This window comes from Mirounga leonina, unplaced genomic scaffold, assembly GCF_011800145.1.
Source record: "Mirounga leonina isolate KUSES-001 unplaced genomic scaffold, KU_Mleo_1.0 Mir_151, whole genome shotgun sequence".
Taxonomy (NCBI): Eukaryota; Metazoa; Chordata; class Mammalia; order Carnivora; family Phocidae; genus Mirounga; species Mirounga leonina.
This window is the reverse complement of record NW_023270377.1, coordinates 7,280,873-7,307,044: the sequence shown is the minus strand read 5'-3', so window position 1 is coordinate 7,307,044 and position 26,172 is coordinate 7,280,873. Positions and strand designations below refer to the sequence as shown.

At 39.4% G+C, this 26,172-nt stretch overlaps 1 protein-coding gene across 3 annotated transcripts in view; it reads left to right on the top strand.

Annotated features, from left to right (window-relative positions):
- The window catches only part of DIS3L2 (DIS3 like 3'-5' exoribonuclease 2), a 341,559-nt gene that overhangs the window by 152,500 nt on the left and 162,887 nt on the right, over positions 1-26,172 (top strand). For all 3 annotated transcript variants that reach the window (XM_035006877.1, XM_035006875.1, XM_035006876.1), the window contains 2 exons: positions 1,414-1,661; positions 21,879-22,052. In XM_035006877.1, the coding sequence (XP_034862768.1) occupies positions 1,414-1,661; positions 21,879-22,052 (422 nt within the window). The remainder of the gene's footprint in view (positions 1-1,413; positions 1,662-21,878; positions 22,053-26,172) is intronic.

The window sequence follows — 26,172 nt, the reverse complement described above, 5'->3', positions numbered from 1 at the left end:
CTGACTGGTTGGAGGTTCTCAGTAGACAGGCTGAAGCCCCACATGGAGTCAGAGACACGAACAGGAGCGGCAGCCAGCTCACCAGCAGTCTGAACCTTTGCTCAGGGATCAACGTGCAATGCTGACAAGTAATTCCAGTGAAGGTGTCAAAGTGCAGACTGTCCACAGTGGGAAAGGGAAACAGTTCAGGAAGAAGAACTTCCCAGGGTGGGTGAGGGGATTGACTTTCTTCAAGAATGCTTTTCTCTTGGTGGAAATAGTACGTCCTTGTAGTGGTGTGGTGGCCTGAGTCTTTGCCTGGTGAAATGAGAGAGTGGATTTAATGTTGGAAAGAAGGAAGGTGAAAAGGTTTCCAGCCTTTTTGTTTTTGTTTTTTTTTAGAGAGGGAGAGAAAGAGAGTGAGTGGCGGTGGGGGGGGTGGGAAGAGGGGAGGAGAGAATCTTAGGCAGGCTCCACACCCAGTGTAGAGCCCCACATGGGGCTCAGTCTCAACCCCGAGATCGTGACCTGAGCTGAAATCAAGAGTCGGATCCCCAGCCAACAGAGTCACCCAGGCACCCTGGTTTCCAGCTTTTAAAGACATAATAAAGACCAATTCCTTATTTATATTTAATAACATTTTTTAAAAAGCAACTGTTGTGTTGTTCATGTGAGAAAAATGTAATGCAGAGCAAATACTTGGAACCATACTTCCCTGCCGGAGTCTTACATATGTCCTTAAGACATAGATCTTGGTTATAAAAGCACTTTCATCTAATTGATCCATGTATTGCATGGTTTTCCTTGGATAGATATGCTCACTGGATACTAAGTTGTTGCAACTTAAATACGCATTACTTAGGGGGGCACGTGGGTGGCTCAGTTGGTTGAGCATCTGCCTTTGGCTCAGGTCATGATCCCAGGCTGCTGTGATCGAGCCCCACATCGCGCCCGGCATTGGGCTCTCTGCTCGGTGGGGAGCATGCTTCTCCCTCTCCCTCTGCCTGCCACTACCCCTGCTTGTGCTCTCTCTCTCTGTCAAATAAATAAATAAAATCTTTAAAAAATATATACACATTAGGGGCGCCTGGGTGGCTCAGTCGTTAAGCGTCTGCCTTCGGCTCAGGTCGTGATCCCAGGATCCTGGGATCGAGCCCCGCATCAGGCTGCCTGCTCTGCGGGAAGCCTGCTTCTCCCTCTCCCACTCCCTCTGCTTGTGTTCCCTCTCTTGCTGTGTCGCTCTCTCTCAAATAAGTAAATAAAATCTTTAAAAAAAAAAAAAACTCATTACTTAGAGCATCACTGAGAGGCACTTCATCTGGACCTAGAAAAACTGCTGGGCCCAGATAGTTGACTTAATAGTATATTGTTGACTTCTCCTGTTATCCAGTCCTGTAGGTAAACAACATTTGACTCTATCTTTGGTGTTTTCAGGTGGTTTACATCTTGGAGAAAAAACATTCCCGGGCAGCAACTGGCTTTCTCAAACTCTTGGCTGATAAGAACAGTGAACTGTTTAGGAAATATGCCTTGTTTTCTCCCTCGGACCACCGAGTGCCTAGAATATATGTGCCTCTCAAGGACTGTCCCCAGGACTTTGTGACCCGGCCTAAAGATTATACCAACACACTGTTCATCTGCCGCATCGTGGACTGGAAGGAGGACAGCAATTTTGCTCTGGGGTAGGTGATCTTTGGCAGGAAAAACCACAGAGTCCAGACAGAACTTATTTTAGGTGGCCTTTTGGTAAACTCGTTGTGTATTTTAAACATCATTTCTTTATTAAAACATGGGTACTTGGCATATTTGGGTCCTGGTTTTCAGAAATTGTTCTTAACTACCACTTTGACTGGTCACTTGTAGAATTCCTTGAATTGCCAGAAAAAAAAAAAAAATCACCTTTTTTTGTTTGTTTTTAGTTTGGGGCCTAAAACATAAGCACATTGTGAATCTCTGCTTATTTCCCATTATGTCCTAACCCCTGTTTGTACTTGTGAACTGCGAAGGATTTATTGTATCAAACAATCAGACTCCTCCTTTCAGATGCTAGTGTTAAAATATGCAAAATTCCAGGCATTTCAGGGGACTCCAGTCTCTCATGCTTTAAAATATAAATATGAAGCCGCACGGTGGGGATGGCTGGGTGGTGGAGATAAACAGGTCAGTGGTCCTGGGGCCCCCTCGCAGACCTGTTTCATGTCTTCCTTCAGCTGTTGTCGCAAAAAGACAAAAAGCAGGTCTTGGACATGGAGGAGGAGGATTTGTGGCCAGAGCTGCTGGATAGTGGCAGGATTGAGATTTGTGTCTGACTGATGCCAGCCAGACTGTCCTAGATAAATTCTCTGCTATGCCCGTTCCCATCCAGCAGTGGAACAACAATGTCTGCTTTCAGGTCACCCACGTGTTCTCCAACATCAAGATGGGTGTCCACTTTGTGTCTTTCAAACACTGGGGCCAGGACACACAGTTCTGGGCTGGTCACTGTGGAGCTCGTGTGACCAATTCCAGTGTGGTCGTGCGGGCACAGCTGTCTTAGTCAAGGGCTGTCCCTGCAAAACAACCTGACTGGTGCCTTCCAGGTCCAGGGACCATTAGCCAGGACTTCTCATTAACCCAAGGGCAAGTACCTCCCTGGCATCCTGGGTGCTCCAGGATCCATTCGAGGGTCGTGCTGGGCCCCCTCTTCAGGTTCTGGAAATTACTAGAAGAGAGTTCTTTCTTCAGAGCTACACACTGCTGTTATAGGGCAGTCCTTCCCCTGATGGTGAGCACAGAGGAATGCTGGTGTTAGAGAGGGCTCTTTGTCCTCCCCCCGGAGACCCTCTGATTCAGCCCCAGTCCCCTCTGCCCTGTCTCCTCTCCTTTCTGCTTTCAGGGGCTTTATCAGTCCCTTTAGAAAAGGCCTCTCATCTCAAGTTAAAAATCTCTTCCTTACGGCTGGGAAAATTCCAGCCACCTTGGGTGGCAAACTTACCCTCCCGCAGTTTCAAGGCTGGGACCAGGTCTCACAGGTGAAAGTTGGTCAGCTCAAAAAATGTTTGGAGATCTTCAAAGACCCCTGTGGTTGCATGGTGTATTGTATGATGTATAAAATTTTTTATTTTGAAAATTTCCGTAAACATTGAGAGAATAATATATCAGCAACAACTATCTGCCAATCATATGTAATAAATGTATTATTTTGCAAAAAAAATATGAAAGTATATTTTAATGATGTGCTTTTTTGGTATTGATCTTTCATAGGTTTTACTTATGACATTAAAAATTAAATTACCTGACTATAAGTAGGAAAGGGTACCATATTTTTATGGGAGGTGTCAGAAACCAGTTTAACTTAAATATAGGTTATGAGGTCACAGAGCATCATGGATAGCCAATTCATTTTGATCTGAAGAAACTGCTGGACCCAGCTGTTTGATCAAAAGCTGTATCTGTTTTCTTCTTACAGTTGTATTCATTTTGAAAGAAAGGCAATAGTAAGTTTTAGCTGTATTTTTAGCCCTTTAAGATGGTGTCTGGTTTATGCATCACACAAAATGAAAATAAAAGTATACAAGCTAGAAAAGTTTATTCTGACGCTTTTAAGCCAGTTTGGTGACTTGCTTGCTGGTCATCTGACATGTACAGGATGGGCCCTTATGGGAATGTCCTGTGGTTATGAGTACCAACACTGAGTAGATGGCCACTATGTATTGCTTTTATCGGATTTGTTCTATACTTAGCCTCTTATGCCTAACAAAGTAAGCTAAATCAAATCTGTGTGTTAAACCTCATGCCATTTAAGAAACACTGTCCTGTGCCACTTTTTCAGTGATGTGAAGATCAGTGTGATTTATATGATCTCAGAGCCGCTCAGGAACAATTCTACTTTCCCTTTTTGCTCTCAAGTGAAGTGATTGCAATATCATCATTTTTAAGCCTAACTCGTTATCCAAAAGTGACGTCAACCCCTTGAGTCCTACATAGTCCTTCTCTGAGGCTTGCCAGTCTCTCACCATCAGCTCCAAAGGCCTGATAATGGCTGTGCCACCTGGCCCCTGATGATTGTGCCTGCCACACTCTGCTTGGCAGTGAAAAGGGAAGACTTTCACATCAAAGCAGGAAATCCAGCCTTGTCTTTTATCTGCCTTTCTGTCTTATCCCATTGTGTATACTTGATTGGACTACTTCCTTAGTCGTCAAGTTGTAAGGGTGTAGTCAAGAAATCTTCATGATGTGAGTTTCTCTTATTGCTGGAATGGTCTTAAAGGTTCCTTTTTCACAGCTGAGCCATTACTTCATCAAGAACTCTTTTCCTTGTGGATAAATTACAACAATAGTTGAAAAAGGAGTCAAGCCTTTGAAGTAGCAAGGACATTTGTAAGAGAGAACATTTTAAAATAATGGCCATATATTAATCATGTACTTCTCAAAATAAAAATATTTGAAGGTTCTTATACTTGCATGGAAACACAAGTAAGTTTTTCTCTACCTTCTTAGTATAGAGACAGCAAAAGTTGTCATTTATGGAAATATGCCTTTTAAGATCTTAGTGAAGAAGAGAAAATTTATCTGAAGAAAGAAAGAAAATATGGCAGGCTCTCCTGATGAAGTTCTCAGATGGCGTCTCTCTCCTGAGGGGTGCAGGCTGCAGCTGTTGAGCCTGTTGGGGGTCGCCTTGCCATTTTGTTCTGGCTATCAGTTACTGATCTTTAGGGACTGAGGTCACTGTTTCCCAGTCAGAACATGCTGTGCTAGGACTGCCTGGGCTTCCTCTCTCATCTTGCCAGGTTTGGACCAGGAATGTAAAGGTGGTGCTTGCTGTGGGTGTTTGTGGTCAACTTCCCCAGAAACTCTGCCCAAAAGCTGAGGTTAGCAACCCAAAAGTGACTTCCTTCTGAATTTTTTCCCTGCCCCTACACTCTGCTCTTAAAAAGTTTTGAACTTCTTCTGTCTTTGTCATTGCTACTAATTATTCAAGCCCAAGGTCGTTTACTTCTTCTGTAGATAAATACAGTTCATGAGACAGGCATTGATCAACTATGTTTAAGTCACTCTGCTATATTTTGTGAGAAATACAAAGGTAAACAAGGTATGGTTTCTTTATTCAAAGAAATTATAGCCTAACACAGAAGGACTTGTACTTAAATGTCACAGGATTAATTTGATTCTAAGAAATGGAATCCTGTTTGAGCTAATTTACATAAAAGTGGAAATTAATATAAGAAACTGGTGGTTCTCCTAAACCCGAGGGCAGGAAATGGAGGCAGGCCTCATGAGGATCTCAAAACTAACAAGGTGGCAAAAGAATCACAGCTTCTCTCTTGACAATCCTGACAAGTCCAGCCACCTACCTGGCATCTTTTCTGTACCCCTTTCTGCACATGAGCTGTATTATTCTGCATCACTCTACACAGTAGCCGCCTGCCTGCTCAAAAGCGTACGAGGCCCCCAAATGGCACTGCCTGTCCTCTGCAGGTCACATACTGAAGTCTAGACCACGATACAGAATTTCTAGGGTAGAAAATCTTATTGGTCTAGCTTGAGACAGTTATTTGCCCTGATCAGTAGTTTTAACCAGAGGTAATGGTCCAAGGTCCTAGGCCCACTGCCCAGTCAGCAGGGACTGTGGGACTTGAGTCTCTGGGAACGAGTGTGGATAAAGCAGACAGACCGAATGGCCTGTCTCTTTAGCTCTAGCTGTAGTATGAAACAGAATGTTGTAAGTTCTTCCATAGGAATAAAGTAGTTTTGTGGAAGTTTACCGGACATGGGTGAAGGGAGAAATCTAGGATTGTTTCTGGGAAAACGGAAGCCTCTTTGCTGAAAGATCACTCAGACAGAGAGTCCAGAGTGAATGGGAGGGGACAGGACTGAAAGCAAGCAGTCGTAACAGGCTGTTGTATTAGCACAGAGGAGATCTGGAGAACCCGAAGTAAATGAATTGCAGTGAAGGAAGCAAAAGGAATGAAAAGATTCAGAGAGGCTGAGGAAGGTGAATTCTCCCAGAGGTGATGACCAATTAGAAATGGGGCATGAACGAGAAGGATAGAACCTCGGGAACCAGGTCTCTGACTTTAGTGTTGGGGAGACGACAGTGGCATTTCATCCCGATGCACTGTGAGCAGCCTCAGCTCCTATCTTTCCCTTCTCTCATTGCTTGCCGTTTCCCAAGCTGACCGTGTGTGTTCGTAGTTCCAGACATTTGCACACTACACTTGCTTTCCCAGCAGTGGATTTCTCTTCTCCCTGCTGTTTGTTTAGTGAACTACTCAACTTTTAAACTTAACTCCTTTGTCCACTTGAAAAATGTTCCCTGAGTCCTCCCTCCTGGGTGCTCCCATAGTTTGTAATACTACCATTATCATAGCTCTGGCCTGTTTGTATTGTAATTGCTTGTGCAAGTCATCTACTTGGCCATGAGTTCCTTTAGGACAAGGATACTCAGTGTCCCCTTCCATGTAAGCATTGCTTCTCTGGCAGCCCTAGTGGAACTTTGGTGCCTCCCCCTAAGGGGAGACCAAAGACTGTTACAGTACTGGAGACCTTTGGGTGTTAGAAAGTTATTTTTCATCTTGTTCTTCGAGCTGTCATGAAAGATCTCAATTCAGCCTTGGTTACCTCTGTACGTAATATCTGCCACATTTGCATGAATCTTAGTCCTGTAATACTAACAAAAACCTAAAGTTAAGCTGTTCTCAGTGAACCCTTGCTGCCTTTTAGGGATCACTGCTGATTGTTATACATCACAACATATTTAGTACTTTTCCTATTTGGTACGAGACTCATGTCCAGGATACTTAAAAAGCCACATTGGTTTCCTCGCTGGAATGATTTGTAATTATGTAATCAGATTTACAGTTTTAAGAGCTTCCCAATCCTCTTAAATCATCTTTCCCTTTAGAAACTCTTACGGTGAAATTCATGCCTGTATTTTCTCAGACCTTTGTGAAATCTGCTATCCTAAAGTCCAGAGTTTATAGTCACAGCCTTCCCTTCCAGGAGATTATGAACATGGAGATATCATGGCCACTTTCTCCTGGATTTGTCATGGTTTCTTCTTGAATATGGAAGGATAAATCTTGAAGAGAATGGAAAAGTTTTATAGGGACTCTTGTAATGACCATGATAGTGTGTCTTGGCAACACTTTAGACTAACTGCAGATATATAACGTGATCTTACCTAGAGCAAATAGACATATTTGTATTATTTGCTCTAGCAAACTTCTTTGGTAGCTTTAAGGGATGGGGAGGAGGAAAAATAAATAGGTCAGTGCAGGTATAGCAGGATTGAGAAATTTTGGGTTGAACATGGGGTTGTCTGGGCTTAATGGGAGGCTGTTGAAATGAGGAATAGAGAAGGGGTCACAGTGCTGCTCATTTTAATGAAAGCAAAGGACAGCAGCTTCCACTGGGGAAAGGTGACTGGGTGAGATGAAGGGATTGTGGTGAAGGAGGGAAGTGGTTGGTCGGGGGGGTGGGGGGTGGGGAGGGCGTTGTCCGTTCTGGTATCTTCATCTCCCAGCTTTGACCTGTCAGGTGCCAGTTATGAGACAATTAGAAATATTTATTGACTGTTGGGAGCAAATACAATATTTTTACTATTCCATTCAGTTTTGATAGATACTGAATTTCTTAGGAGGTAGCTATGAATTGGGGAGGTGGTCATTAAATTATATTAACTTGTATCTAGTAGAGAATGAGATGGTAACTAGGATGGTAAAAAAAAACAGACAGGAGGAATTAGTTTTATTGAGGCATAGCCTACAAGATTAGCAAATTGAAAAATAGCTCTATCCAATCTTTCCCTCTGTGCAGAAGGAATACTTCAACTTATCAAGAGTGTGTTCCTTATCTGAAGACTCTTCTGAAGAAGAGGCTGAGTTATATAATCCTCTGAACTTGAAACTTAGACTTTATAAGTCCTTTTCAGAGTATGGCTTTAGCTGGCTGATAGACAAAAAGCAAATCAGGCTGAGGAGGGGGCTCTTTTTTTTTGTGACTGTTGGGCTCCACCTGGTGGCCTCTAAGGATCAGCTTTGGGAAAAGCTAGGTCTTCAACATTGAGAGCATTCTGGTCAAAGCAGAGCAAAAGTAAAAGGGATGGAGGAGAATGGTCCTGAGCCAGGCTTTGGTTATCAAACTGTTCTTTCCCTTGAGCTTTGGGCAATCATGAACACTTCCTCCGTGGTTGTCAGCTTCATCCACAATTTCTCGTGCATCTTCTTGAAAATGCTATTTCAAAGTATGAGAGACCCGAGCTACCATCAGCCTTCTCTTATACTCCTTAAACGCTTTCGTCCTCCTCTTTCCCCCTTCACATCAACATTTGGTTCTTCTGTCTCAATCTTCAAGGCCTTCCCTATTGTTGAGCCTTTTTTCTTTTCCACATTCTGCTGTTTTCATTGATCTGCCCACTTTTCCTAACATCCCCATTCCTTACATGCTGCTTCCTGCTTTGTCATGATAATGAGGCAGAAAAAGGGAAAATAATGTGTTCTCTCCTCCTCATTATAGAAAATAATATATAACACATACAGCCAAAGGCATGTTGTATTTGCCACACTTCTTCTTTACTGTGTGTTGTTAACACAACTTCTGGGCTCCAGGTGCAGTTGATGATGGATTGTCCTCCACTTGCAGGTTCTCAAGGATCTGATACCATTGTACCTGTTTGCATGCAGTTTCCAGCATGAACCAGTATGCGTGAGAGCATTTGTTTGAGTGATAATCACTACAAGAATGTATGTCCTCCTGTGGATGGCCTAGTTTTAAGGCTAAAACTTTATAACAATATGTGGTGGAGACAGGAGGATGGATGGTTTCAAACACTAATTTTGACTGTTACGTGTTCCTATTTTCTCTGAGGCAAAGAGGCCAATTTGAGGGACTCTTTTGCTTGATTTCTTGTATCTGTAGCTGGTCCCTTCCCCTCAATAAGTGACCCGGACCTAATGCTTATTTATATAAAGTATTTACACACACACACACAAACACACCCTACCTATTAACTACAGGAAGTTAGGAATGTTGTTTCGGCATTGTCCCCATTGATTCTGCAGTAGGACCCAGTTGTAATGTCATTGATTGTGCATGGGAACCGTATTTGTGGAGGAATTCTGGTGAGTGAGAAATATTGAGGAGGTAATCATTATAAATTACTCTAATGAAGAAAGCTCTCTATCTCAAAACTATTATCAAAATTTGGAAAAATTTTTAATTTTTTGAAATACGTACATATTATGTATTTACCATTAAAATTATTTAAAACATGTACCCCTGAAAGTAAACAACTTCTAAAATTTCACCCCCAGAAATAATCACTATTAAGGGTTTGGTGTATATTTGTCTAAAATATTGGTTTTTAAATATTTGTTAACATTCATTGCAAAGTGTGTTTCACAGATGAAAGTATATATGTAACACTTATGTAATTTTTGAGTACTGATATTAAAACCAACCCATGAACTCACCACCCAGATTAAGAAACACACCACAGTATTGTTGAAGCACCCTGTGTTCCTCTCTGTCCTAACCGCTAGTTTTTTCCCCAAGAAGTAACCACTTTCTCAAACATGCTAATCAAAATGTGCTTTTCTTTATACTTTACCCATATTTATTATCCCTAGAAGTATTGGTTTTGCTTGTTTCTCAACCTTACAAAAAATACCATGCTACACATATTCTGTGACTTGCTTTTTTCATTTAACATTAATAAATATATTTCATTCATTTTAATGCATAACATTTCCATCTCTTGAAATACACCACAATTTATTTATCTATCAATGGATATTTGGGTTGAACTGAAGTTTTGCTATTAGAATTAATGCTCCTCTGATCATTCCATTGCTTACTAACTGAAGTTTCTCTAGACTCTGCTTAAGAGTAAAATTAATGCATCACACATATGTGCATGTTAAACTTTACAACTTTATAGCCAAACCATTTTGCAAAGTGGCCGTGCCTGTTTTTAGTTCTCCCAGTAGTATGTAAGAGTGTCTGTTGCTTCACATTCTTATCAACACTGGATATAGTTAGACTCTTCCATTTTTGCCATTCAAGTGGGTGTAAAATGGTATCTTGTGATGTTAATTTATATTTTCCCAATTACTAACGAGATTGCATCTTTTCATATATTTATGGTCATTATGTTTTCTGGAAAATGTCTTCGTATCTTTTACATTTTTTTCACAGTTAAGTTTTTGTTTAGATAAATTTTCAGAAATTGCAAAACGATACAGAGAGTTCCTATATACCTTTAGCCAGCTTCTCCTTATGTTAACATCTTACATTACCATAGAATATTTATGAAAACCAAGAAATTAATCTTGGTATGATACTATTAAATAAAAGTATAGAACTTATTCAAATCTTACAAGTTTTTCCACTAACATCCTTTTTCTATTTGAGAAACTGGTCCAGAGTCCTACACTGCAGTTAGCTGTCACGTTGCTGCAGCTGTTCCAGTTTGTGACAATTTGTCAGCCTTGTCTTTCATGACCTTGACACTTTCGAGGAGTACTGGTCAGTGATTTTGTAGAATGTTTCTCAGCTTGGGTTTGTCTAACATTTTCTCATGATTAGACTGAGATTAGGCATCATTGGGAAGGAGAACACAGAGGCAATGTGCGTCATATCAGGGAGTACATGATGTCACTGTGTATTACTGGTGATGTTAACTTTGACCACTTGGCTAAGGAAGTACCTGCCAGAATTCCTAACTTAACTGTTTTCCCCTTGTAATTATTAGATTTGGGGGAAGGTTTTTTTGAGGTTATTTAATTATTCTGTTTCTACTTAAACTTTCACCCCCTCATTTTAGCATTCATTTTTTATTGGGCTGTTACTTGATTTTTTGGAGTTAAAACAGTGTTCTAGGAAGTAATCGTTTTAGCAGTTACTGGTAGGGAAAATATCTTCTTTGCAGTTTATGACTTGTTTTTTCATGTTATTAATGTTAACTTCTAAAGAATAGGCATTTTAAGTTGCATTTTCTAACTTTTTGGTACCTGTGTATAGAATTACAATTAACTTTTGTATATTAATCCTGTATCCAGCCATCTTGCTAAATCCCCTTATTAATTTTAATACTTTGGACATAGTTTCCTTTAGATTTTCCATGTGGGTAGTCATATCATTGGTAAGTAATGACAAGTTTGTTTCTTCCATTCTAATCCCTATAACTTTTATTTCTTTTTCTTATCTTCCTAAACTGGCAACTCATAATTGAAGAGAAGATATTTTCCACACTAATAAGTGATGAAAGTTCAATTTTGAATGAAAGCAATAGTAGGAGGCCTTTTTTTCCCCCTGATATTTTTGAAATGCTAATACTAATAATTTTGCTAATGCAGCAGCTAGTTTTGAAAAGACTCTAGATACCTAAATACATGTCTTTGGGTTTTATTTGTTTGTTTTTACTATCTTCCAATTTTTTTTAGTTTTCCTTTGGAGTTTCAAGGAGGAATTGTATGTCCTTTTTCCAGGCTCAAAAGCATCAATTCATTTATTCATTTATTCACTAAACCATTATGTTTTGGGTACCTAAGATGAACAAGTGTCAGTGTAAGATACAAAATAATGTTTATTCTCTTTAGGATGATCCTCTTCATCTGTTGGTAGAGAAGAAGAGATGTACCTAACGCACTATGACACAGCTAGAAAGTGGCATGGGCCAGAAAGTGATAGCACTGAGGAGAGAGATCTACTCTGGAGGACAGGGTGGCTTCCTGGCCTTGCTACTATAGTCCATGAAGGTGAAATGAACGTGGTATATGTTTTGTGGGCCTACTTGAATATGGAAGCCATAAAGGGAGTACCTTTAAGGTAGAAATATATTGCTTAGGGAAGGACCTACTTATAATATTTTTATGCTCTAGAACCAATAGTACTTTGTCAATATGTAGTGAATACCTGCAAGATACATGATGTGAGCAGTCCTGAGATTTTAGTTTTGGTAATAAGAGTGTTACATTTTTTATTGCAGAGTGAAGGACAGGAAAGAGAAGTTTGCTTCTCATGGAAGATATTTTAAAGTATTTTATATTAGTTAGGATGCTTTTAGCAACAAGTGATGGAAAACCCTGGCCCAAAATGATTTAAATAGTAAGGGAACATATTATTTTACGTAAGTGGGAATCCAGAGGTTGTGCAGGCTACAGGGCTCAGTGACTTGAGGACGTTGGCCCTTTGCTGTCTTCAGTGATCTAGTAGTAGATTCTCTATGGTAGTGAAGATGGCTGCCAGTATGGTCAGACTACATGCCTTCTTGATCACATCAAGCAAGGAAGGGGAAAAGCCTGTCTACCAGCCATGATACTGATCACAGTCTCCAGGGGAACCATTCCCTGATTTTATTAGAATAATGAAGATCTGCCTCTGGAGTTGAAAATGAAATGAGTCCCCCATATGAAAAAGATTAGGTTTCTGTTAGAAAGGATGAAGAGGGGGAATAAATGTAGGGTGGGCAACCAGTACAGGGCATCACAGGTTTTTATTAGATTATAGTAAATGTTTCTATATTTTTTAATTAAAAAATATTACAATATTAAAGGAAGTTTAGAAAATGAGAAAAAATCACTCGTAATAATTAACACCATTTTTTAGCTGTTCCCCTTCAATCTTTTCATAAATGTTTTTACATAGTTAAATTATACCTTTGAACATTTCATTTTTTTGTTTTATGTCATTTTTATGTTGCTACATTTTCAAAATTATTTTTCTAAAGTGCATAATAAACAATTGAACAAAAATGCCATGATTTAGTTTATCATTTACCTGCTATTGAAATCTAGCTTACTTCTTTTACTTCTTTGATTCAGTTTTTTAAAAATAAACTTTATTTTTAGAACAGTGTTAGATTTATAGGAAAATTATTAAGATGTACAGAGATTTCTTATATACCCCTGGACCTAGTTTCCCCTATCATTAACATATTAGTATGGTACATTTGTTACAATTAATGAACTTTAATGTTATTAACTTTAATGTTTAATGAATTTTAAACATTATTAACTGAGGTCCATACTTTTATTCAGAAATCCTTTATTTTTAAAAATTGAATGTCCTTTTTCTGTTCCAGGATACCTATACATTTAGTTGTTTCATCTCTTTAGGATGTCTTGGCTGTGAGCTTCAAAGTTATTTTTGAAGGACATATTTTAATGCAGAGTAGGCTGAAGTGTGGTTTTTAAGAGAATCAGCCAGACATTTTGATGCAACATTGAATCTTAGTTGTCCAAAAGCAGCTGTTACCATCTTTTAAGACAATGGCGAGAAGACAGAAACTTAGAAAGCTATAATATTCGAACTATAATGTATGAAAGAGAAAGTTACTTTCAGTATTCATTTTAAGTAAAACTTACACCAGAATTAAAAAATGAAAGCAAACCCTTGTGTAAGACAAACAGACAGTGTATGAGTCTGTCCCCTAGTAGGTTGTGCTTTTGTTTAGATCCCAGGGTATTCTGGTTTTTAAGGTAATGGCAGAATTTACGAGTAAATAGCATAAGAGTCTTTCTGGGACATCTAACGCCCAAAATGCATGAGCTCTTTCAGCATGCTGACCTGTTAGATTTTTGTCTCCTGCAGGCTGCCCAGGCTATGCTGCTCTCAATTATATCTCCAATGAAAATCTATAATAAATTTATTTCAATAAGATACTTGAGAAATGTTCTCTGGAACTTAGTAAAATAAATGTTAATTACTACTAATAGAAACTTGGAGTCATTGATGACATTGGAAGTCATAACCAAAATATAATTTTGTCTTTATGAGCCATATTGTAATTTTAGTAAACAAATCAAGATTCTTTGGATTCAGAATATAGCCTAGTGAAAATTTTTGCCAGAACAAAGCACCAATAAAATAAAAGAAATTTTTTCATTAAATTTCAGTAAAGGTCCAATGCTGGTATGACTTGTTCAGACAATTAATATTAGATCCATCTTCAACTGCTTACTTTTGTCATCCTTCCTTTTCGCCTTCCCTCCCCCACAGAGGTGGATTCAGTACTCAGCACTAGTCGTCTTTTTTGGAGAAATTTCTCCATCTCTGGTAGGCCATAGTTCTTCATCTAGTAGTTTTTCAGAAAAAGGTTTATGGAAACTATATTCCTTGAGTTCTTGCACTTAGAAATCTTCGTCTTCAAAATCCAGTAATGTCCCTAGACTATTGTTTCAGTGATGTTTTTCTGTATTAGATTTCCTGAGACATGGCATATATGCCCTTTCTATGTGTAAAATTTCTTTTATTTCAGGAAAGTTGTCTTATATCTTCCAGATGTTTTCTATTCCACGTATCTAGTTCCTTCCTTCAGGAATACCAGTTATGCTAATGTTGGATCTCTTTCATCTGCCTTTCATATCTGTCTGTTTTCTCTATAATCTCTTAAAAATTCTTTGTACCTTTCAATTTAATTTTTCTCAACTTCTGTCAAGCTATATCTTGATGAACCTTATTTTTTTAGAGTCAGTTTTTCATTAGTTACCTCCTGTATGACCTTCATTTTTGTAGTGGATTTATTTTTTTCTACTTATTTCCTAGGTCTGAAGCATTAGTTTTTATTTCCTTTTGTGAAATTAATTTTTTTATTATGCACCTGCATCTTTACTTTGAGTTCTTCCCTTATAGCGGTGATATATTCTTATGAATATCTTTGGTCAAGATAGTAATTTCTGTGGCCACATACTTACAAAGTATGTTTTATCCTTCTGTAATTTCTTTTCCTTCTTCCTTTTAACATACAGTATTTTCTTATTTAATAAAATGCCTGGGATGTCGCCTTCCCATGTTTAAATAATGAGGTCTTCCCGGATTTTAGTATTCTATCTTAAAAGTTGGATATTATAAAATGCCTTTTGTTCAAATGTTTAGGCCCTTTTCTACTTCAGGCATAAGAGAATCATTTTTGGCCACTCTAATGTCACCAGGTAAGAGTAGGGTAGCCACTGTTTTAAGTCTACCTCACAAAGACTGGTATGATGCTATCACCACATAGAAGAATATGTTTCTTTTCATGCTGGCTTCATTCTCTAAAACCTCTATATGATCTACATCATTGTTTATACTTCTCCCAGAAACTATGTATGCTGTCTGATTTATATATATAATTAAGTATTTTATGTGATTTTTAAATACTGTAGGGTACAATCATATGAAATTGTGTTTTACAGGTAAAAAAATGGTCACATATATTGGCAATTTCATGTCTCAACATAATCTACGATTAATCTCTCTGTATTATTACTTACCATTCTTGAATCTTTTACTTCTGAGTCATCCCTCAGCTGGCTTGAATTGCAAATATGTTTTTTTCAGGAAATGGGTAGTATACTTTGTGCCTTGATTTATATCAGTTGGGATTCTTGGAGTCTTAGCTTCCAATTCAGAAGAATCATGACTTATATCTCCAGAGATATTAAAATCGCTCAGTTGTAGAGGTGGGTATTATTGTGAGTGGGTCTTAAATATGATATTGAAAGGCCCAACTCCTCCCTTGCATTCTTGGTTCCCAGACCATGTGCTTGGCTTTAGGATACTACGAGCAACTTTGTATCCTAGAGGATAGCCCTTCAACCTCATAAGGTGTTGCCTCCCAATTTAGTTCATTAGTACACTGTTACACCATTCTAATCAGTGAATTCAGTGGGCTTTGCTACTTCTATAAGATGAAATCCTCAATTACAGTGTTGAGTAATATAACATAATAGCTTAAAAGATAATTTGGTAAATCTATGGACTGTGTTTCTATAAGCAAGGAGGGTGGAGCAAATGAAGGTAACAAACCCAAACCCAGAATTAATGTTTCTTTTAATGGAGAGAAATAACTGCCCTCTGCATCATAGAAGAGCTCAGCAAACTCAATCTGGTATCAGGTAATTAGTGGGTCCTCCTGCTACGGTTCTGAATCAGAGGCTCAAAGCTGGTTGCTACTCCTGGCAAACTGGCATCCTGCAGGTGGGGTACACAGGTCATTATTAGTGAGAGGTAGTTCATGCCATGGAGCTAATTTCCTGCTACCTTGTACTTTGTTCTTATTCCCAGTGAGCAAGCGTTGCAGTGGTTGGGGAGGGAGGTTGGTTGACATTCTCCCGACAGATCATCCTACCTCCACAGTGGAAGTCTTTTGCTGAGCATTCTCATGGAACACAAATAGTCATACGCTGGGCTCACTTCAGTAGGCCCATTTCATGCACATGTCTCTTCCCCAGATGTTCTTGTCATCAGTACTCCAATCTTTCTTCTTTCAGTCCCTATCCATCTGGCTAAACTTGTAGCAACTGCCCATCAGGCCATGTTTCTTCAGCCAAAGTAGACCATGGATATATTGCTTGAAGTTCTGCTTGCAGGGAGGAAGTTTCTGCTCTACTGTCTTTTCAGAGACCACCGCTTAGAATGGATATAACCCTATATAGTCCACTTATGATTCATGACAGTGAAAGGTCAGTTGGAACTAGGCATCCAGGGTCCTCAGACCTTTCTGCATCCTCCTATATAATAGTGTGTGTGTGTGTGTGTGTGTGTGTGTGTAGAGAGAGAGAGAGAGAGTCTGGTTCCCTGAGTCTTATTTTTCATGATTAGTACCCCAACTTTTCACATAAGAGATTTAGTGAGACCCTGAATTCAATGATGTGATGATTTATTGCCCTTTAAATTTTATTCCCCACCGAGCTTATCCTGGCAGCTGCAAGAGAGTCAAAATACATGTTTGATGCATATAGGAAGTCCCTCAGTTTTCAGTTTAGCCTGGAATCAGGAATTTAGAGGCTGAGCATGTAATTCTTTTTTTTCCATCCCTTTTTCGGGTTCTCCAGGCCTCTCACTTTCTGTGAGCTCTTTGATATCTTTTCAATAAATTCCTTTTCCAACCAGTTAGTTTCTTGTGCTTGCAACCAAGAACCCAGACAGTTAAAGACATAAGTATTAGGAGATGAATGTAGGAAACAGAACCTCAGGAAGCTATGAGGATAATAGATGGGTTGGAAGTAACTCAGGTCCCATTTATTTCCAAAATGTCCTTTAGACTTCAGAGGCAGTAACAACAGGTTCCTTAAATCCTCAGTGGAAACTTCATCCTAGTGAACACAGGTAATAATGTAGTCATTTCAAAAATTAATGATCATTTCGAAAATTAATGAGACTTGAGTCTTTAAACTGTCTAGACTTTTTTTTTTTTTTTTTTTTTAAAGTAAGCTCTGCACCCAACATGGGGCTTAAACTCACAACCCTGAAATCAAGAGTTGCATCCCCTACCAGCTGAGCCGGCCAGGAGCCCCCTGTGTATAGCTTCTTGATTGCAAATAAAAGAAACTAACCCTGGTTGGAAAAGGAGTATATCAGAAGGATATTGAAGGGCTCACAGAAACAGTAAGAGTCTTGAATGTTTAAAAGTTGTAGGCGAGAACCAAGGCAGATCTGGAGAAGCAAGGACAAGAAATCCAGCCCTCATCTTTTATCAGGATTAGTTTGGCCACAATGCCAAGGGCTTGTACACTGCTCTTACAGATCAGCATTGCCACCGGACCCTGTTGCCACCACTGCCACCACTAGAAGCCACTCTAGCTGCCATGAATGAATCCTGAGCGCCTCTTCGTGTAGCATTCTCTCCATGGTCCAAGTCATGAGTTGAGGCGACTCTAAGTCCTGTATAGTGTGCTGGCGACTGGTTTTCATAGAGGGAGAGGAGTGTTCTATAAACGCCTGGCATTATGTAGGAGGCTAGTCACTTCTGTAATGGAAGTTGTAGTCCTTTGGCCCACTGACATGCAATGTAGAAGTCTTCTGTTTTCATATGCCCAGTGGGGCCCTCCGCGGGGTCTGCTCCTGTGTGGAAGCGGGCAAAGCCTGTGACTCTGCAGCTAGACACTTCAACATGCTCGTCCCCTGGTGCTTGCCCCACACTGGAAACTGGCACAACCACTGGGCCGGCCTCTACGGATGGCTGGAGTGGGATGGCTTCCTCACCACCACTGTCACCAGCCCTGAGCCCATGGGCAAGCAGGGCCGCGTCCTGCTCCCTGAGCAGCACCCGTTGTGAGTGTGCGGGAGTGTGCCCACTCCCAGGGCTTCCCGGACCCCTACCCTAGGATGTTTGGCAACATCCTAGATAAGCACCGACAGGTGGGGAATGCTGTGCCACCGCCCTGGCCAAAGCCGTTGGCTTGGAGATCAAGCGCTGTATGTTAGCCAAAGCTTGAGAGAGTGCCTCAGTTAAAATCAAAGAGGAGGAAACTACTAAAGACTCGTTTTGCCCTCCCGTCGCCCTTGTTTCTGGCACCAGGGATCCCCAACATGCACTAATGTTGTATTTTTAACATGTCAATCTGTCAGTTCAAATGTGTCATTTGCGGTGTTTGTGGCCTTGGCTGACATGAAGCTGCTCTGTGAGGTTTGCTTATCAACTAATGACTGTGCATTCTGGATTTTAAAAGTTTTTTTATTATATGTTATATCAAATCTACCACTGTATGAGTGGAAATTAAGACTTTATGTAGTTTTTAGATGTTATAATATTTCTTCAAATAAATCTCTCCTATAAAAAAAAAAAAGAAACTAACTCTTAGTTAGTTTTTTAGTTGCTTTATGGCGTTCACCAATCCCATGTTTAATAGCATTGGTGAGAGTTAACACCCTTGTCTTCTTCCTGGTCTGGAGAAAAGCACTTGGTGTTTCACCATTAAGTTTTGGTATTAGCTGTAGGGTTTTCCTGGGTGCCACTAATCAAGCTGAGGGTTCCCTGTTCATTACTCATTTGTTGAGAGTTTTGATCATGAATGGATGTTGAATTTGTCCAATGGTTTTCTGCATCTGTCAAAATGATTGAATGTTTTTCTCATCGTTCGCTAATACAATGAATTATATTGATTGGTTTTTGAATGTTGGACAGATCTTTAAATCTTTACTTGGTCATGATGTATTATCCTTTTTATATACAGTTGACCTTTTGTATGTTATGTGTATTATATACTCTATTCCTACAACAAAGTAAGCTAGAGAAAAGAAAATGTTATTAAGAAAATCATAAGGAAGGGAAATACATTTATATTACTGTACTGTATTTTTAAAAATCTGCATATAAGTGGACCCACACAGTTCAACCCCATATTGTTCAAGGGTGAATTCTATGTGTTAATATTTCATAAGAATTTTAAGAATGTGTTCATGAGGAATATTGATCTCATGAATCCTTTGTCTGATTTTGGTATCAAGGTAACGCTGGCTTCATAAGATTAGTTGGAAAGTGTTCCACCTTCTATATTCTGAAAGAGTTTGTATATAATTGGTATTAATTCTTTTCTTAAATACTTGGTAGCATTTACCAGTGAAACTGCCTGGGCCTGGAGTTTTCTTTGTGGGAAGGTTTTTAAACTATGAATTCAGTGTTTTAAATAGATACAGGAATATTTAGGTATTGGGTTTGGCTTGAATAATCTTAGGCAGTTTGTGTCTTTCAGGGAATTTATCCATTTCATCCAAGATGTTGAATTAAAGTCATTTATAATTCCCTTATTATCCTTTTAATGCTTGTAGGATCTATAATGATGTTTCCTCTCTCATTCCTGATATTGGTAATTTGGGTCTTTCCTTATTTTTCTTGATTAGCCTCACTAGAAACTTCTCTATTTTATTCTCTTTTCAAAGAATCAGCTTTTGATTTTATTGGTTTTCTTTATTGTTCATTTTCTGTCCCTTGATTCTTTTTTTTTTCCTATTTTTTAATTTTTTTGATGTAGTGTTCCATGATTCATTGTTTGCATATAACACCCAGTGCTCCATTCAATACGTGCCCTCTTTAATACCCATCACCAGGCTAACCCATCCTTCCACCCGTCTCCTCTCTCAAACCCTCAGTTTGTTTCTCAGAGTCCATAGCCTCTCATGGTTTGTCTCCCCCTCCGATTTCCCCCCCTTCGTTTTTCTCTTCCTACTATTTTCTTCTTCTTCTTCTTTTTTTTTTTTTTTTTAACATATAATGTATTATTTGTTTCAGAGGTACAGGTCTGTGATTCATCAGTCTTACACAATTCACAGCGCTCACCATAGCACATACCCTCCCCAATGTCTATCACCCAGCCACCCCATCCCTCCCACCCCCCAGCACTCCAGCAACCCTGTTTGTTTCCTGAGATTAAAAATTCCTCATATCAGTGAGATCATATGATACACGTCCCTTGATTCTTACTTATTTTTTTCTTCCTTCTGCTTACCCGGGATCTAATTTGCTTTTCTTTTTTCAATTTTTTAAGATAGAAGCTTTAGATCACGAATTTGAGACATTTCTTCTTTTCTAATATGAGCATTACATTTATTTAAAGCAGAATTTCCCTCAAAGCAATGCTTTAGCTGCTTCTCATAAATATTGATATATTGTGTTTTATTCAGTTCGAAATACTTTCTGATTCTCTTTTTCTCATTTAGCCCACTGGTTGTTAAATTTCCAAATATTTATAGATCTTCCTGATAGCTTTCTGTATTTTTTCCCCTCATATTTTTGCTGCTTTTGGCTTTTGATATGCTTTCTGGGGAAATGACACTGGTCTGAGCCCATGTTGTATGTGTGGAGCCCACAGGCAACCCACAGGCTATGGAACTTATGCAGGTAGGCCGGTGTATGTGTCAGCTATTGGCTGGTTTCTCTTGGCTGGCATGTGAGAGCTGGGGCCAGCCCTGTTGCCATCACTGCCTTGGTCCAGTAGCAAGGCTGAAGATGGGAATTTGTTAAAATTCTGCATATGAGGCAACCACATCCCCAGTATCCCTCTACCATTGTGTACCTAAGAACTCTGGCCGCCAGGCATCTACCCTTACGTAGGAGACAATCTTCTTCAAAGAAACTGAATGGTAACAGAGAAAGCCCTAATGCCAGAGCTAAACCCCTTGCAGGAAGAGTATCATATTTCCTATTGACTCTGTATTCAACACATAACTTAGACTTACGGCCTGAATGTGGCATGCCAGTACTAAATGAGAATTGAGCGCTATCAATTTTGGTATATTTATAGATCTATAAATATACAGATGAAGAGTAATATTTGCCTTCCAAAAGGTGGAACCCTACTCATAGCATCAGAACTATTCCATTAAATGCAATCTTACTTTTAGTGGACCAACACCCCAAAAAGTGAATGGTAGTTTACTGAGTGACCAGATAGCAGATAATTTTAATTTTCTTCTTGATGCATTTCTGTATTTTCTAACTTCTTTTTTTTTTTTTTTTAAGATTCTATTTATTTGACAGAGACACAACGAGAGAGGGAACACAGGCAGGGGGAGTGGGGAAGGGAGAAGCAGGCTTCCCGCTGAGCAGGGAGCCCGATGCGGGGCTCAATTCCAGGACCCTGGGATCATGACCTGAGCCGAAGGCAGACGCTTAACAACTGAGCCACCCAGGCGCCCCTATTTTCTAACTTCTTACAGTGAAAATATATTAGTAGTGTGTTCAGATAAAATATTAAGGTAATTAGAATTGTGAAAAAATGTAAGTATCAGATCTAATCCAGTGAGCATGACTCAAGGTATAGGTGCTGTGAAACTAACGATTTAACAGCAAACTGGGCTAATCAGAATTGTCTCTAAAGGTGTTTGCAAGAGAAGGAATTGACAAAAGCTTTTAACAATATCAGTTTGACTTTTCATGAAAAACAATTGCAAGAAGCCCAAGAAAGGCCATCTGGCCCAACTGCCCACATCAGAATTCCTGAAGAAAGTTAAAATTATACTGTAGTTAGGGATTTAACAGGGCAAGAGTATCCTTGTTTCTTCTACTTGGCCCCCCATTCATTGGTGATGGTGTTCTTGCTGGGGAAATGGCAGGAGGTTTTGAAGATTTTCCTATTACCCTCACTTTTAGAGAGGAAACGGATGCCTATGATCCATTTATTCACTAACATGCTTGTTCCTCTCTGTCCTGTTCACAGGCAGCTGGCTAAGAGTCTTGGGCAGGCTGGTGAAATTGAGCCTGAAACAGAAGGAATACTAACAGAGTATGGTGTGGATTTCTCTGATTTCTCTTCGGAAGTTCTAGACTGTCTCCCTCAAGGTCTGCCCTGGACAATCCCACCAGAGGAATTCAGCAAGAGAAGAGATTTAAGGTAAATATCTGAAACTCTTTAAGAACAACATGTTTCTACCTTTCTATCTTCTAACTTTACTTTCTTAGGGACGGGGCTCAGATACTTCCATCTTTCTACCAACATTCAAATTCAGTTCAGTTGAGAATTAAGTGCTCTGTACTAGAGGTTGGCAAATTATGGCCCACAAGCTAATCTAGCCCACTGCCTATTTATGTATAGCCTATGAGCTAAGCATGGTTTTTGTATTTTTAACTGATTGAAAAAAAATCAAAACAAAAATAATCTTTCATGAAACTTATATGAAATTCAAATTTCAGTATCCATTAAGTTGTATTGGAACACAACCATGCTTATTTGGTTATATTTTGTTTATGGGTATCTTTTTGCACTACAACATTAGGGTTGAATAATTGCAACAGAGACCATATGGCCTGCAAAGGGCTCTCTGGCCCTTTATAGAAAAAGCATGCTCATGTCTGTTCTAGACCATTCTAATTTCAAAGGATACAGTTGCCATCTTTTTTTCTCATTGTTATGCCCTGTAGGTCTGATCGAATAACGACAGTGTTATCTGGTCAGAAGTACCTTCCTTTAAATGGGCCTCTTCAGGCACAGAGCAAAGGATTCAAAGCTTCTGTGCTTGGAGCTTCATTTTAAAGCTTTACTTTTAGGTCTGGAATTTGTTGGAAAGTATTTTTGTGGTATTTTTATAACAACATCTTCTTTGAAGATGTTTCTTCATTGTGGGATGTTAGTTCTTTTCTGATATTTCTCTTCAGAATTTGGTTTCAGTACTGGCATTCATTTTGGATGCCACATGGAGATATTTAGAACCAAGAAAGTTTTCATACAACCCACTGAGGCTGTGGAAGGTTTTCCGCTAAGGTCATCCCATGTCAGAGTCTTTTCCACCACACTCGCTCACTTCATGCAGCTGAACTTACGATACCTTCACTCTCATTGCCCGTTACTCCACCTAAGTTTGAGAATCCTCCTTCTCGGGCGCCTGGGTGGCTCAGTTGGTTAAGCGACTGCCTTCGGCTCAGGTCATGATCCTGGAGTCCCGGGATCAAGTCCCGCATCGGGCTCCCTGCTTGGCAGGGAGTCTGCTTCTCCCTCTGACCCTCCTCCCTCTCATGCTCTCTCTCTCTCATTCTCTCTCTCAAATAAATAAATAAAATCTTAAAAAAAAATAAAATCCTCCTTCTCTGCTCCCTCTTGCTATTGTATCTTTTAGGAATTTACTGTCTTTTTTCCTTTTCTTGCCAAGGGTAGGCAAGGAAAAGGAGATGACAGTCCCCTTTCCTACTTGTTAGTAGCTCTGATGGAACACATGTTTATATTTGAAGTCACTTAATTCAAGTTACCGTCCTGGCTTTCAGCAGTAACCACCACTCATGGAACTCCTACTGGTCAGTGATCTCATCAGGGGTTTGGGATCTTGGACCCAAACCTTACTCTCTCTGAACTGTCATTTTCTCGTATACAAATTGAAGGGCTCATTTTCTAAGGTCTTTCCCTAAACCTAGGAATCTATTAAAAAAAAAAAAAAAAATCTAGTAAGAATGAATGGCTGAACTTCATTGTTTGAAGTTTAAGTCAGTGTAGCTATTCCGCAGTAACTATCAACATTTGAAATGTACCTACCCTTTCACCCCAAAACTTGACTTCCAGGAATCCATCCTACCCAAAACGTACAAGGATAGATGTACAAGAATGTTCATTGCTTCTCTGTTGTAAAAGTGACACTGCTAATGTCCCTCAACAAAGGAATGGTTATTTTTTTTTAATAACACAAACCTAGATTTCATTCTACATTTTTTAAAAGATTTTATTTATTTATTTGTCAGAGAGAGAGAGCACAAGCAGGGGGAGCGGCAGGCTGAAGGAGAAGCAGGCTCCTCCCTGAGCAAGGAGCCCGATGCGGGACTCGATCCCAGAACCCTGGGATCACGACCTGAGCCGAAGGCAGGCGTTTAGCCAATTGAGCCACCCAGGCGTCCCTGGAATGGTTATTTATTTATTTTTTTTAAGATTTATTTATTTGGTGGGGGAGAGCGCACAGGTGTAGAAGGGGAAAAGGGAGAGTCTCAAGCAGACTCCCTGCCACGTGCAGAGCCCAATGCGGGACTCAGTCCCATGACCCTGAGATCATGACCTGAGCCTCCACCAAACATCCAACACTCAGCCCAGGCACCCCAGCAAAGGGAAGGTTAAATAACCTATGTCATAGGTTGTATTCCCTGCAGCTGCCAACCAGGAACTAGATCCACGTGGACTGTCCTAAAGTGATGGCTATCATATGTTGCCAAGTAAAAGAAACAAGTTTCAAAGCAGTGTGAATATGAGCCTATTTTTAATAAAGCCAAAGAATATAAAAATACTATCCAAATGTATATACCCATACATACATATATATGTACATATAAAAATATATATGCATAGAAAAAGGTCTGGAAGGAAATACATCACACTGTCGACGGTGATTATCATGTGTGGGCTTGGTAGGGTAGTAGGAGATAGGGAGGCAGTAGTTTACTTCATTTTATAAATTGCTCTATTTTTCAAATTATTTTTTTTTAAAGATTTTATTTATTTATTTGAGACAGAGAGAATGAGAGAGAGAGAACACATGAGAGGGGGGAGGGTCAGAGGGAGAAGCAGGCCCCCTGCCGAGCAGGGAGCCCGATGCAGGACTCGATCCCGGGACTCCAGGATCATGACCTGAGCCAAAGGCAGTTGCTTAACCAACTGAGCCACCCAGGCGCCCCTTCAAATTATTTTTTAAAATAACTTTTATGTCTTTTAAAAATTATAAATGGGACTATCAGAAAAGAGAGGTGCTCAATTTTTTCTAGCCTGATCCCTAGCCTACAGATAAATAATAAGGCACTTCAACAGTCAGCCAGCCCAGCGTGTTCTCAGTTCCCCTCTGGTGGATCCATGTTGCCTTTTTCTTTGGCCCCAGTTGCCTCTGAGTTAGGCCACAGAACAGGAGGCCTTGCTCTGCAGAAGACCTCTGTTAAAATATGCCTGTGTGTCCTTGTGCAGGGATCCACAGATACAGGGAGCTTATAGGGTGAGCTGCGGTGGACTGCTATGAGCATAGTATCAGAGATTTCTTTTAAGTCACCTTAACCTCCCAACACTTTCTCCTTGCCTATTATCTCTAGGATTATGTCTCTAAAATTCAAATCTGATTGCTTTCCTCCTTTAGCTTAAAATCTTTCAACTGCGTCCTGATACCTAAAGTAGTCATCTCTAAACTTTTTTGAACATGCATTCCCAATAACATATATGTCTTTATTTTACAATCACAAACATATTTACTACTTTGCTGATTTATTATGGACGTTATAAATATACATAAAAGTGGAAAATGAGAATAAAATAAATATTGAAGATATTTTCCTTTAGAAAGGTATAGAAAACTGTTCTTATTCATAATTTTACTTTTGGTGAGAGCAGTGTGATTGAAATTCTTCTTTTTTTTTTTTAATTTTTGCTTTCACAACCTGTGATATAGAAACACAAAGGTCTGATTATAAGTTCTGTGTATTTTGATACTTAGTTTTAGATTTAATGGTTATCATAACCGAAAAAGATACCTCAGAAGAAGTGAATTGAACTTACTAAATAATAATACTCATTTTTTAGTCCTATTCACTGCTTATATTCGAAAATACAATCCAGCTAATAAATTTTCATCTTTCATGATGTCAGTCAGTTCTTGTGAACTAATCGAAAGGTGCTACATTTTTAGATTTTTAAAAAATGGGTTCGTAGTCTTTGGTTAGTCTTCAGTTGGCATCTTTAAACACGAGTTAGAAAGTACTCCCAGAATTTTTAAGTGTATAGATATGATTAGTTTTGCAGTGGTGCAATTTTATACTTAGGTCATTTTAGGTCTCCAAATTTATAACATTTCAAATGTCCTTTTTAAAAGTTTTATCTTCAAAGCTTGAGTTTCTTGTTTTATTGTGTTCAAAAGTCAGTGACTTTTTTTTCTTACTGTTAAAATGTCACCTTTACCTTGAAGGAACAGATTATGTGTTTTTATTTTTTTCTAAGGATCTGCTAGGTAGCATTTGATTGACAGTCATTGTTTTGAAGTCATACATGTCATGTGGCTGGTGGT